Below are 14,502 nucleotides of genomic sequence, written 5' to 3'. Positions count from 1 at the left end.
CCTATGGGTGACTTTTGAGTCATCCCCGAAAATCTGAAGTTTTACTGGAAATTTAACAATATTAAAAATAATTAATACAGTATCTCAGCTCTTGCAGACGTAATATAATTCCAAAAACATTTCAGAGATTACATCTGTGGCGTTCACACAAACATAAGTTTACTATTATAAACCTTTAATATTTTTATTTATATATCAACAAACTAATGTCACATCTGCGGGTACATAACTCCCATATATATTTTATCTTCAACACTGCTGCGCAGTTGTAATAACCTCGGGGATCCAGTGGTAATGATTTGTTGTCCATTCCGTTACAAAGCCGTCCAAATTTTCAACATCCTCATTGTCTTCAAACATATTTTTTAACAGTATGTCACTGTCGACTCGTTACACTGATTTGAATTTCTCCCGCACAATCGTCAATCGCATCATTTATTTCATAACTCCCGCAAATCTGCGTAAGTCATAAATGCTCGTATAAAATTCCAGGACATGCTTCAATGCCCACGTCACCTTCATGTGTATATTCTGCTGCATTTTATCGGCTAAGAGACCAAGAATTGGTCAAAACTAAATGACTTAACGGCTCTCCCGGCTTTAACGGTAGAAGCGCAGTCACGCGCTCCCCACGCCCTTTATGGGTTAAAGGTGGGGTCCTTAAGTTTTCACTCAGAAATAAACACTTCATAAACACTGGATGTATACACATTAAATCAATCCTAATCGACACCTCTGGGCTTCTGTAATGTGTGGTGGTTATTTTGTCCTCAACCACCCCCAGCCTGTATTTTGCCATTTTGTTGTGTTTTGCCATAAGAGGGACGTTTCTGGGCGTTAAGTCAATGTTTACCCCTCCAGCCAATCACAGAGCGTGAGGCGTGTCGCTGAAGGCAGGTGCAATGTTGACGAGAAGAGTGGGGGGTAGAGCCTTGGATTGAGCCATGGCAAGAGTCCTTTTTGACAAAGTTAACTGGTCCTTCCTCTTTTGCTGTTTTAAATAAATTTGGCTTTGGGAAATCATTTATCCACCTGGTGTCAGTATTATATGATTCTCCTAAAGCTACAGTTACTACTAATGGGATTATATCTCAGAGTTTTACTCTACAGAGAGGCACAAGAGAGGGATGCCCACTGTCCCCTTTATTATTTGCAATATTTATTGAGCCACTTGCATTAGCCATACGTCAGGAAAGAAGGATTCAAGGAATTCACTCTGGGGTAACAGAACATAAAATTTATCTATATGCCGATGATATTTTACTTTATTTAGAAAAGCCTGCTATTTCATTAGGGGAAGTATTTAACTTAATAACTAAATTCTCACAGTTCTCACATCCGATTATTCTATTAACTGGACAAAATCAACACTTCTACCTATTACAGAAAATTCATGGAACCCTGCAAGCCAGGACCCACACTACTCATTTCCTGTAGGTAATTTAAAATACTTAGGCATAAAAATCTCACCTAAATTAACTGATTTAATTCATTTAAACTTTTCTCCACTTCTGGATAACATTGATAGTGACTTGGAGCGCTGGAATAATCTTCTTATTTCTCTAATAGGACGAATAGCCATCATTAAAATGAAAGTTTTACCCAAAATAAACTATTTTTTCTCAATGATTCCATTTAAACCTACAGCTAAATGGTTCCAGTTGTTGGACTCAGCCGTTACAAAATTTTACTGGAATAAAGAAAAAAGCAAAGATTAGTCTATTTACTCTTCAGAAAAGTAAATCCAAAGGTGGTCTATAGGCACCAAACTTTATGTACTACTATATAGCTAACCAGCTACAATATATCATTCTATGGGCACAACCCAACAGAGATACTAACTGTTGGCTGGAACTAGAACAGAAGGATTGTAATAACCTCAGACTTCTAGATTTACTCTTTATTACAACATCAATTAAGCGACATAATTGTTTTAAAAACCCAATGATTTCCGCCACCCTGACTGCCTGGTGGAAGGCACTAGAAATTACAAAAGCCCAAGTGGAGCCCTGTGGGGTCTCTCCCCTATGGCATAACCCTGATTTTCAACTTAACAAGCAATCGTTTTATTTAGGTGTGTGGGAGCAGAAAGGAATTACACATCTCCACCATCTCTTCTCAGATAATATGTTTATATCATATACATCCTTGCTCCAAAAATATAAAATAAAAAACTGTTTTTTTTTTTACATTATCTACAAGTTAAAAATATGATAAAGAAACAAATTCCAACACTTTGGGATACGCTCCAACCGCCTGTTTTAGCTAAAGATATTACCAAGCTTTCTCCGACAACAACAAAAAAAACTTTCAAAAATATATAAGGCGTGGGTGGCTGGGCGTGGGTGGAACTGCCCCTCTGTTGGCTGCTGGGTGGCGGCTTCGTGTTGGCCGTTCCCTGGGTCTCTTGGGGGGTGCTGCGTTGCGGGGCTTTCCCTGGTGTCCGGGGCGGCGCCGCCCCGGCGACGCGGTTCGGGGCCTGTGGCCCGCCGGGGTGCCCCGTGGTTCCCCCCCCCCCCCTGACTGCCTCTCCCTCCTCGCCTCTCCCCGCCCGTCCTCCGCCTCCCTGTCCCTTCCCTCATCACCCTTCCTCCTCCTCCTCTCCCCCTCTCTCTGCGGTCCTGCAGCTGTCTCCTGCCCTTCTTGTCGTCTCCTTCCCCCGTCCCTTCCCCCTCCCCTGTCCGCCTTCCTCCCCCTCCCCTGGGCCGGGGGCTCCATCCGTGGCCCGGGTCTCGGCGCTCCGGGGGCTGGGTGGGTTGGTGTTGTGCCTGCCCTGCTCCGGTGGACCTCCTGGCACCTCGGGCGGGCCCAAGTATGCGGGGGGCGAGCCCTATTGCCCCGCCGGGCTGGTCCCATATGCCCGCCGGGGTCCCGGTGGGGTGGATGGGGGTTTGGTGGGCGGGTGTGCCTCCCACCCCCGCCCGGTTAGGTCTGGGGTGCCGCCCGTCCTCCGGTGCCCCCATTTCCCCTTCTGCCCACGGTGTTCCGTCCCTCCATGCGGTGGGTGGGTGGGGTGGGCGCGGATGCCCTCTCCACTCCGCTGCCCGGCCCGGCGGGGGTCGACGGCTCCCCTCTTTGGTGGAGATTTTCATGCATGCCAGATCCACCACACCAGCATTTATCGAAACTCAGACACAATCTTCCTCAGGTCATTGAATCGGTGGAGGCTGGTGTTTGTGGATCTCACTCTGCTTCGTCTGTCCTTCCTTCCTTCCCTCAGTCTCTCCTTTGGTCTCTCGAGGTCTCCCTGATTTGTTGAAATTCAGATGTCTCTGGGGTTGGTGGCCTGGTGGGTGGTGTCTGGTTGGTGCTGGATTTCACTTTCCTTTCCTTTCTTTTCTTTGGTCCTTTCTCGGGTTTCCTGACGGCCTCACGACTGGCTGGAAGTGTTCGGTTTAGGGGAATGGTATGGGATTTTTTTTAATAGGTTTTAGGTGAACTAATGAATACACACACACGCAGATACACATAATCACCCACATACAAATATATATATATATATATATATATATATACAAAAAATATATATATAATAAAAAAATAAATAAAAAAGGAGAGCAATGATGATGACATGTCAAATCGGTAAAATTACCGAATGAACAATACTGAGCTCTCTAGAAAAAAAAAAGGAGTCCGTTTTGAATTGTTTACAAACAGAAACGGTCAAAACTTAAGGCCCCACCTTTAATCACATTCAAAGTAAATGTAAACAAAGTAAGAGAATAGGAAGGAAAGCAGGCAAACTTGGACTTGGACATGGAAGATTTTCTTTAAAATCAAGATACATTTTATTTTGTTTCTTAAAAAACAAACGTTACAAAAAAATTCATATAGAACTAATACAATGAACAAGAAAAATAAACCACAAATTTGAGGAAGAAAAAAAATGCATTTCTTAAAAAAAAAAATAAAAAAAAAAACATTACGGTGGTGCCTGCCTGGTACAAATGATTAAATGGCTACAGTGAGAAAGTATTGATTGTGGATGGTGCATGGTTAGAAATCATGAAGCAGAAGAAACCAAAAATGAAAAAAAAAAGGATAAAAATTGGACCTTCTCTAAAGTACGCAAATAGGAAATTGTACATAACCGCATGCGGGATCAAGTGTGATTTTCTTATGTAGCTGACAGCAGAACTATCACAGCGATTTATAAAGTACATTCCAACCAAATGAATAATTTCCAAAATTTCAAGCTTCATTTTGTTTTCATTCTCTTTGTTTACTGCTCCACCCGCAAAGCAGAAAATAAAGATAAAACAAAACTTTAACCCCCCAATTTCTTAATGTAGCAATGGTAAAATTAAAAACAACACATTTTAGTTTAAAAGTAAAATGTCTGTAAACCCCTTTACTGCACATGCTGGATTGGTGTAAATGTAGTGCCTTACAGATACTAACGGGGGAAAAACAAGAATTGCATTTTGAAAAGATTTTTTTTATTTTTTACATAAATGAAATAATTTGTTTACAAAGGACGGATTCTCTTAATGAACCAGAAACAAATATGACTGTTTCAGAAGAGCCATAGAATATCTTGTCCTCTTAGTAGACAATGGACAAATCAGGAAGGTCAAAAGAATGGGTGAAGCGGAGTGTGATATCAGATGATCATATGGGTAGTCTGTGATCCATGCTCAAGGTGAGTGGAGAGAAAAGACAAGCACATTTAGTCCAAACCATGTAGCCAGGCCACCAAGAGGACAAAAAACAAAATTAAACATGGACACTATAGGGAAGGATCTAGTCTTCCCCAGAGGGTGCTTCCTCCTCTGAGCCGCCCTCTTCCTCTTCATCCTCCTCTTCAGCACCCTTCTTTGTCATTTTAGGAGCGACGGGTGAATCTTTCTTCTCAGTTTCCCCCTCTTCTTCCTCAAAGGGGCTTTCATGATCATCTTCTTCCTCTTTGGGTGAGCTCTTTTCCAGAACCTTTGTGCTGGTTTGGCCTTTCCCCTTACCTTTCATTGGACTGGGATTTACTACGAAAGCAGAGGGAAGAACAATATAGTTAACTACCGTAAACTCCCGTGTATAATAGGTGTCCGTGTATAATACTCCCCCCCACGCCAAATCGACCTTAAAAAGTACTTTTTTATCTGGTCCTGTGCAAAAGTTCCCTCTAAGCTGCGTGCGTGAGCAATTGCTCAGTGCCTTCCTCAGCACACAGCAAAAAATCCTAATCTGAGCTGTGTTTACTGTTTGTATTTTCATTATTATCTTCCTATAAAGAAATTGAAAACTTCATTTTGCAGTGGGGGGAAAAAAATGTGACAAAAAAAAGGTTAAACGCAAAGTGAACACCCATGTCGCGTAATTATTGTGGGACGGAGCGGCTCCGCCTATAATGAATGAGCAACACAAGGCTACGGTGACGCTGGCACATACTGTAATGCTTGATTGGTTTGGGCCGAGTACAGCCATGGGCGGGCGCTAGACAGCCAAGCATGGAGCAAAAATAGGCTTGAATGTCCACATGTTCTTGCTTTATTCAAAGACCTCCAAAAAGTATCATGTGTCACGATAAGGTGTACAGTTTGGTAGACGAGTGCTCAGGTCCACGGCATAAAAACTATGAAAAGCAAAATGAAAAAGTGACTCATCAGCATGACAAAAAGGCACATATGGTCCCGTGTGGTGTCGGGGATCACCTTATCACATGGCTTTATATGTAAGTCTGTGCCTTCTCATCTTGTATAGCCAGAATTGAGAGGCAGGAGGAAGTAGAAATGTTTTGGGGTAACGAGGCGAACGCATGGAGATTTGGAGACGTCTAATTATGCCAATGTCACGTCATTGCCGTGCATGATAAATGAACCACCTGCGGAGCTGAATTTCTACCATTATCCCAAATGTTAACTTAATACTTAATGTTCTAATTTAGTTTTCAATTATACTTCATCCATCACTATTATTATTTAGAACAATGATCAAGTTTACTTTATTTAGGGATGGGTACCTTTCACATTTGAACCGGAACGGTTCCAATACTCGGTACCGGTACCAATTTTCGGTACTTTTGTACTCGCTCTTTTTTTATTTGTTAAATTTTAGTTATTAATTTTGGTGGTAGTAAATGTTCATCATTGATTAATAGTAAACTCTTTTTAAAAATAAATTTAACAGTTACCTTTCAATATATAAAACTTGACAAGTCAAAAATAAAATAAAATTTCATTCAAATGAGCCAGAGTGGAATAGTAAAAATAAAGGTTTTACATTTTAAAATTACTGAAGTATAATTAATAAACATAAGTGTGAATCAAAGTCCTGTGCAAGGAACAACAGTAAATATATAAATTAATAATAATTTATGTTATTTTAGTTTCTTGTGCAGTTGTTTTCCAAGAACGTAAAGCCTGCCACGCTATGAGCTCAAAGTTTGAACCCACGTTGGACTCAAATATAAGAAACTGACAGTTGGAAGAGGACATGAACAAAGAAAATAATAAAAATTCCAATTAATCATAAATGTGGTCACCACTAATATATCCAAATTACAATGTCCATATACCTTAACGATGGTGAAGCCGTGTCCCTTCCGGCATGATTCGATTGGTGGGGGAAGACATGCGCGGGCTCCTCATACAGCGAGGATGCCGCAGACACCTTTCCTCTCAGGCGAACATTGTCAGCCTGCACCAGCATACATCAGAAACTGTATTTCTTTGGCTTGGTGCCGCAACAGTCTCGCTTGTTTCCAAAACCCGTGAATGTATTTTAGCGCGTGAAATGCGCCATGGAAAATCATCAACTCTTCCACTCCCACATAGTCACAACTTTGAAAGACGTGCTTCAGAACCGAAACATGGCACCGTTTGATTTTACGTGAATCAATGCTCGGAAGCACCGGCCCAAATCGGTCCATACCACAAAAAAGTAAAATTTTCGGTACCCAACCCTAACTTTAATACATAAAAAATACTACCTTGTGTTACTGTTATTGATTAGAGGAACACACATTGGCATTTGGCAATATAAACTAATCTTTCCCTTGTGTGTAAATTAATTTGAGTATGTAGACAATTTCATTCATTGTGTACAGCCTGGGATTATTTATTTGCTGGACCAAATATCAGTTTAAATATTTATATTTGAAAAATAGATCTTGATACATATATGAATCAATGGCAGTGATCTCCCACCATAGAGTGAAAATATTTCACATTACACCCCACAATATTTCGTTTAAGGTCCTCATTTCAAGTTAACTTTACCAACTATAGTTGCAAATTTTGCATTTTCTTTTTACAATTTCAAAATCATTAAATAAATGAATCCCCAATTTAAAAAAAGAAGTTACTTAAGAGTAACTCAAACTTGAGTAACTCATTACTGTATACAGACAGTAATATTGTAAATAAACGTATTACTTTTAAATGGAAGTAACTAGTAATTTGAAATATATTACATTTTGGAAGTAACTTTGCCCAACACTGCTAAGCACTGATAAGACTGCAAGCAACAACCGCTCCATTCAGGAAGTCCAAATATGGGCGTAGTTTACAAGCCCATAAACGAGGCTCGTCACACATTTAACAAATTTTCGTGTTTCATTAAATGACATGCTTTCCATTATTTTTGAGTGAACTCTGTGGGACCATATTTACACAAATTGTATTGAGACTAGTGTCACGATACCCAAATTTTGACTTAGATACTATACCTGCATAAAATACCTTGATACCGGTACTGAAACGGTACCTCGACAAAACAAAAGCAGAAAATTAAAACTGACAAAAGAACTTCAAATTATTTTTATTTATTATTAATTCAAAATATTGGGATGTATATATGTTAATTTATTTACATAATGTACATATTTATGTTTATATTGTATGTGCTTTCACATTGCATGCTATATTCATTTAAGTACTGTATTTGACTGCATTTGATGTCATCCGTTTTAAATATTGGCAATACAGTGGCCCTCCAATGACTCAATGTAACGTTGGTTGAGTGTGCGTGCATGTCTCTGCTCTTCTCCATTTCGCTCCCAATTAGTCAAATGCGTAATCAAATACTACAAACTGGGAACAAAATAATTAACACTCCACTTATTTTTAAGGGAAGTGTCAAAAATGTGTCACAACCTGTGTCTGTTGCTCTGTCAGTCATCTGAGGTTTTTTAATGCATAACTGTGATTTCCTACTGTATGCCTGTTCATTGAACGCATCTTGAGTCCACTGCAGGAATGATTGCTGCTTCTCCGCGAAAAACATTTGCTCTTGTTACAAAACGTTTCTAAAACTGAAAATTGAAAACCACACGTGTTCATGTGTTTATTGAAAACATGCGTAGGCAATGCCAATGCTGTCACGTGGCTTCCACTCCCATGGAGCCTTAATTAGCGCGTCATACGACCAGCGAACGCTACACTAATAAGCTTTAATAAGCTTAATTAGCGCTTCATGCTTCTCAGCGAGGAGTGCACGCCCAACGAGTGCTTCAGTGCGTGAAGCCATCTTCCTGCGCCCTCTCGCACACACGCTGAAAGAGGCGTGTCGCTTACTTAATGCATTTTCCATATAACTGTAGACAGGCGGCCATGTGTGTATGTGTACCTGCCTTTAAAACAGAGTTGGCGGGCTGTCTCGTATTTATTTTTTTAAGTACCGGTACTAAGGAAAAATGATACCAAGCCGTTTTTGACGCCAAAACATCGAGGTACGGTACTCGTATCCCGTGCAACACTAATTGAGACTTTATTATGCTTAAAATGTGTGCTAAAATAAAAGTAACAAACTAGGGCTGATTCTATTGGTGTCACAAATCTGATATGTTCTATTTTGATACACAAGTGGTTTTAAATTTTTTGTAACATACCTACTCATGTAACTTATGATCTCAGCTTTTAAACACGAGTGTTACTAGTTTGGCTGCCATGTGCATGTCTGATGTTGCTAAGGACTTATACTGAAAATGAATGGACTAACCATTCTTACAGAGGTTAGAAGTTTGCATTTTACAGCCAATTTTGTCCCGATGGGCTATGCTTTCATTTCATTATTCATGATTCTGACAACATGATGCAGACAAATCTTTGAGAAACACTCACAGATATCGCTTATAAGAGAAAATTAATAAAAGCTTCCCCACCAATGAAATGTGCATGTAGCGCTTGCTTCTTGCTGACTTATTGGTGCAACCAAATGCCAGACCCGGTGGCATTTTTACCACAGAGACAGTAAATACCATGAAAATGCTGCGGGGAAAATCAATATTTTCAAGTTAGGTGTGCTGGTATGTGCTTAGTGAATGGCAAAGTAAGATGGCCGCCGGTGGCTTCACTTCTTGATACGGTGAATAAGTGGCATTGTAAGTCTATTCATATACAAGTCCGTAGATGCTGCTTACTGTAGTCCAAGGAACGCTCAAGAAGTTTGTGTGAATGCACAGACACGTGGAAAAAGTAGAGGAAACATTGGTCCTGTGTATAATACCGTACCCCGCTGGTGTCAATTATTATCATCTGGTCGCATTTGTGCATGTTTTTAATGCTTCCATAACACAGTTTTACTATACATTATATATAATGTATAGTTACTAATCTTAAGTAAGATATTTCTTAAATTGAACATAAATTTGCTTATTTTGCTTTGACAAATTATTTTCACTTAAAATAAAATTGTCAGACAAGATCATTCTGCTTAATTTAAGATACTTATTACTTAATTCTCTTATTTTATCAAGCAATCTTGGCCTTGAGTGTTAACAGCCATTTTTAAGTACTGTGAGGCTTAAAACAAACATTTTAAGATGACTGACCAACATAAAGGGCCCTGAACTGGGATTTCATAAATTGAATTTTCTTATTTTAAGACTTTGTATAATCTAGTAATAAGATAAATGGAAAAAATACAAGTCTAAAAAACAATCAGACAAAAGTGCAATACAGACGCTCCCCTACTTACGAACATTCGAGTTACGAACAACGGTACATACGAACATGTCTGCACGCATGCGCGCATGTCAAAAAATGTTCGGAAAGAGATGCTGTAAGTTAGATTTTGTATTGCGCACCTTTTTCCGAGTACTGTAGTGCTTCTTTCCGCCGCTAATACCGATGCTTGGCGCTGTGAGAGCTCACCCAGCATTGGAGGCTCAGCAACGTGTCGCGGAGGAGGAAGAAGAAGAAACGCCTGTCGCTCATAGATAAAGCCATCGCACTCTTCGAGCAGCAAGACCCAAATATTGAACGTTGCACAAAGGTTGCAAATCAATTGAATGATGCCATACAGTGCTACCGCATCATTTATGATGAAAAAAGAAGAAAACTGTGCAATCGTAGTTAGATCGCTTCTTTCGGCCAGTTTCTAGTAAATCCTCCAAGGAAGATACTCATCAACCCTCATCTTCTTCTCCGCGACCCTCAACTTCTTCCTACATTGAAGTTACGGAGGAGGAAGTAACTTTTGAAGCCCATTCCAGCGACGACGAAGAACCTCTCATGATATAAAATCCTCCTCTTCCTCCTCCTCCATCAAATCCTTAAGCATCGAGTACATCTTCCAAAAGTAAGTTAAACTTCATTTTATTTATCTTATTAGGTACATGTACATACTGTGTGTGTCTCTCGCTCCCTCTCTCTAACATACGTAGTACAGTACTGTACGTATTCTCTTTAAACATAAATTATAATACAAAATATAGCACTGAAGCAACTTACGAACAAATTCACCTTACGAACGATCGCTCGGAACGTAACTTGTTCGTAAGTTGGGGAGTCTGTACAGGTCTTTAATGTAAGCATTTTTTCTTGTAAAAATCAGTTCTACTAAAAAATCGCAATCATTTTTTAAAATTGCGATGTAGACATTTCTACATACAAATAGCAGTTATGTTAAGTTAAGCCTATTTTAAAAAGTATATGACAAACTCACCCGTGAACGCGATTTAGTAATCAACATTGTCATAATAATGCGGCACACATATAATGCCTCAAAGTTACATTTGTTATACAGTGGGTCCCTCGCTACTTCGCGGTTCACTTATTGTGGATTTACTCTATCGCCGATTATTATTTGGGTCCATAACGCATACATTGTGGAGTTGTTACAACAGCGTTTGCTCGTCCGCCATGTTTTTCCATTCTAACCGTCTGCGTATCCTACACACAGACATATATGAATGGACTGTCAATAGGTCCCTCACAGTTGAAGCCAGAGAGCAGCTATCTTGCATTGCCACTTTTTCTGATAACTTCTGTTATTTTGTCGCTGAAAACTCGTCCGCCATGTTTTTCCATTCTAACGGTCTGCGTATCCTACACATGGACATATATGAATGGACTGTCAATAGGTCCCTCACGGCTGAAGCCAGAGGGCAGCTATCTTGCATTGCCACTTTTTCTGATAACTTCTGTCATTTTGTCGCTGAAAACTCTGTTATCAGTGTGTGTGTTTAACCTATATGGAGTAATGAGAGCCTAGCAAAAAACGAACTTCACTGTTTGCATCGATCATTCAGAGTATATTAGGGTTGGGTTTAAAAAAAATGTAATTATATATCAAATCAATGTTCCTTTTCAAGTCTGATATTGATTCATTAAACCATTTATTGATCATTTTAATCTCTTTTTGCCATACATTTATAAGAAAATACCATTTTAAAGGCAGAGGTTTTTTTTATTGTATTGTTTTCTTGACATTTACCGTTCACATGAATTTAAAAGTATTTTCTTACATTTATGAAAGAACGGACTTGTACTTAAAGACAATTCAGAATCATTTTATTTTATATTTACAATAATTGAACTAGAATTGTGAAAATATTTCCATCTCATCCTTGTGGATGCCAATGTTTGCCAATGCTATAAAGTAATAAAAAATTTTTTAGCTTCATCATTCCACTGTGAAGCAGATCATCTGCAACTAGAGAACACTGACAATTACTACAATCCTGCCTAGAAGTGGTTGACCTTCTAAAATATCAGCAAGAACCACAAGAAAAAATATAATTCAAGTAAAAAAGCCAACTCAAACATCACATCAAGGGATTTGCAGACCTCTTGCTGCATCTGGGACACATGTGCCATGCTTCAACAATCAGAAGAAAAGTCAATCGACAAGGCTTTCATGGAAGGCTTGCGAGGTAGAAGCCTCTGCTCACAAAAAGATTAAAGCTGCCCATCTCAACTTTGCCAGCGAGTACCAGGACAACACTGAAGCTTTTTGGAAGTCCCTTCTGTGGACAGATCAGTCCAAAATTGAACTGTTTGGTCACAACTAAAACAGTCATGTTTGGTGAAAAGTCAACACTGCATACCAGCAAAAGAACATTCTCCCTACAGTGAAGCAGGGTGGTGACAATGTTAAGTTCTGGGCTGGATTTTCATCCCCAGGACCTGGACAACTCCACATAGTCCAGGGAATCATGAATTCAGAGGAATATTGTGAAATCCTGGATCATAACCTGAAGCCGCAATACAACCAAGGAATGTCTGAAGAACAACAAGAATCATGTTCTGGATGTGCCCAGTTAAAATCCTGACTTAAATTCTTTCAAAATACTGTGGGCGGGACCTGAAGCGGGCAGTTTATGCTAGACGCCCATCCAACCTCTCTCAACTGGCTGCATTTTGCAAAGAAGAGTGGCACAAATTCCCCCAAAGTAGATTAGAAAGAGCATAATCCAAGGCAAATATAGTACCAACTTTCCTCTTCTGTTGGGATGGGCATTGCGCCTGAACAGCATATGCTGTGCTACAACTGATGTGTTTAAGTTACACAAAAAATGTCGGAACTTCGACCTCTGCGTCAGGATTTTAAATCAACACTCTTTCTCAAGTCGGATCGCCAACTCAGCAAGGCAAACAAATCTTTCAAGCCAGACATGCTATCTTCTAATCATATGAACATTATAGTTCCATGTTTTGTTGTACATATATAAAGATGGGAAAGCTGTTTTTGCTCAAATGTTTTTATTTTTAATTTAAGTAGTATGTCTTGGTACTAGTTAAAATGAGAAACCAAATGTTCCATTTCAAGAAAATATGTCATATTGCAAGTTTTATTCAGGCATGAAAACAGGTCAGGGGTGAAAAAGTTGAGAAGCACTTGGACCAAAATTTTGCCTGTTAATATTTGTCGGGCACTCGTCAAACGGGTTGGGGGCATGCGGTTAATTTAAATGTTCACACTTTTAAGGCATCAAGAAAAACAGTTGGCAAAAATGCGAACATCTTTGCAAAATTTATTGGACCATGGATGGGTGTTGAAAAAACAGCATGCGCTGCGCTGCGTTCAAGTGGGGATGAGTACCTTTCGCATTTGAACCAGTCCGGTTCCAATTGTCAGTATCGGAGTATCAATACCGGTACCAATTTTCAGTACTTTTGTTGTTTTTTGTGGTAACAAATGTTAATTTAAAAGGAAACCCGACTGTAATGACAACTTTGCTCTATATTATTTATTTGGTTGTTACTAACATAACTGAGATTCATTTTTCAAAAATCATTTCCAGTTTAATACATTTTGTAGAAACTTTATTTGGAAGTAGTTATTTACGCCGCAACACATTCTGTGCGCATTAAGGTAGAATAGAGGCTGGCTCTCTGCCGAGCAATGTGAATTGTATAAAGAAAGCAAGGTAAGACTTGTAGTGTTCCTAAAGAAACAACATGTGATCGGGAGAGTCACCCTCCCACACGCCGTGCTCCGAAACGCAACGTCGTGGAGAGATGGCACCGACACCGTTGGAAAGCTCTCGTCAGGCCGAGTCCGGTGATGTCTATGTCTCCGGTAGGACTTATGAGCTCCGGAGATTCGGGGCGGGGGCACAAATCCCCAAAATCTGCAATTAATTCTATTCTAGCAGAATTAGTCATCGTTTCCTTGTAGAATGTTGAACAGCGAGGCGCTACGTGAATTTTTATCTGGTAAAGAAAGATGTCCGTGCTTTTTTCCCCCCACTAAGATGAGACCAAAGACAATATTTTTATCCGTTGCCTTGATTGGTCAAAACAAACGTGCAAAGATGCCGCATCGTCCAATCAGCTCGAAGTATACAGCAAGTCCCTCCTTTCCTAAACGGATCTGCAGAGTGAAGTTTCAGATTTATGATGTGAAGAACTCCCTTGAGTGAATCACAATTATCAATCTGGCTTGGAAGGTTACCACAGAGTCAAATAGCTTGAGAGTTGACAGCTTTGGTGAATTTTTGGCTGTAAATATTGAACACTTTCAATATTTAAGATTGTCGGCCCGAAATTGTATAAGACCCAGTTATCGGGCAAAATTCACTCTTAACGCACCTCAGCTAAAAGGATAATCTTATAGGACAATCTCATAAGACGCTTATTGTCCTTGGTCGATAAGTGGGTAAATCTGGATAAAAACAGCCAGATTGTCTTTATGTGTATAATTGACTTTACCTGTAGCCTTTAATCTGGGTTTGGGAGATTTCTTCTCCTTGTCCATTCGGCCTCGTCGAATAACTTTCTTGCTTCTCTTTTTGGAGTGACCATAGTCACTGTCATCATCATCTTCTACAATGAAGTCCTC

General features: G+C 39.7%; 1 protein-coding gene across 2 annotated transcripts in view; it reads right to left on the bottom strand.

Moving 5' to 3' along the window:
- Positions 1-3,764: 3,764 nt before the first annotated feature.
- Positions 3,765-14,502, bottom strand: part of nucks1a (nuclear casein kinase and cyclin-dependent kinase substrate 1a) — a 57,643-nt gene continuing 46,905 nt past the window's right edge. For both annotated transcript variants that reach the window (XM_077574199.1, XM_077574200.1), the window contains 2 exons: positions 14,373-14,502; positions 3,765-4,979 (listed from right to left, as the gene is read on the bottom strand). The exon at positions 14,373-14,502 is cut by the window's right edge and continues 20 nt beyond it. In XM_077574199.1, the coding sequence (XP_077430325.1) occupies positions 4,744-4,979; positions 14,373-14,502 (366 nt within the window). In that variant the 3' untranslated portion in view covers positions 3,765-4,743. The remainder of the gene's footprint in view (positions 4,980-14,372) is intronic.

This window comes from Vanacampus margaritifer, chromosome 8 (assembly GCF_051991255.1).
Source record: "Vanacampus margaritifer isolate UIUO_Vmar chromosome 8, RoL_Vmar_1.0, whole genome shotgun sequence".
NCBI lineage: Eukaryota > Metazoa > Chordata > Actinopteri > Syngnathiformes > Syngnathidae > Vanacampus > Vanacampus margaritifer.
The sequence above is the reverse complement of the archived record's forward strand: the minus strand, read 5'-3'. Positions and strand labels throughout refer to the sequence as shown.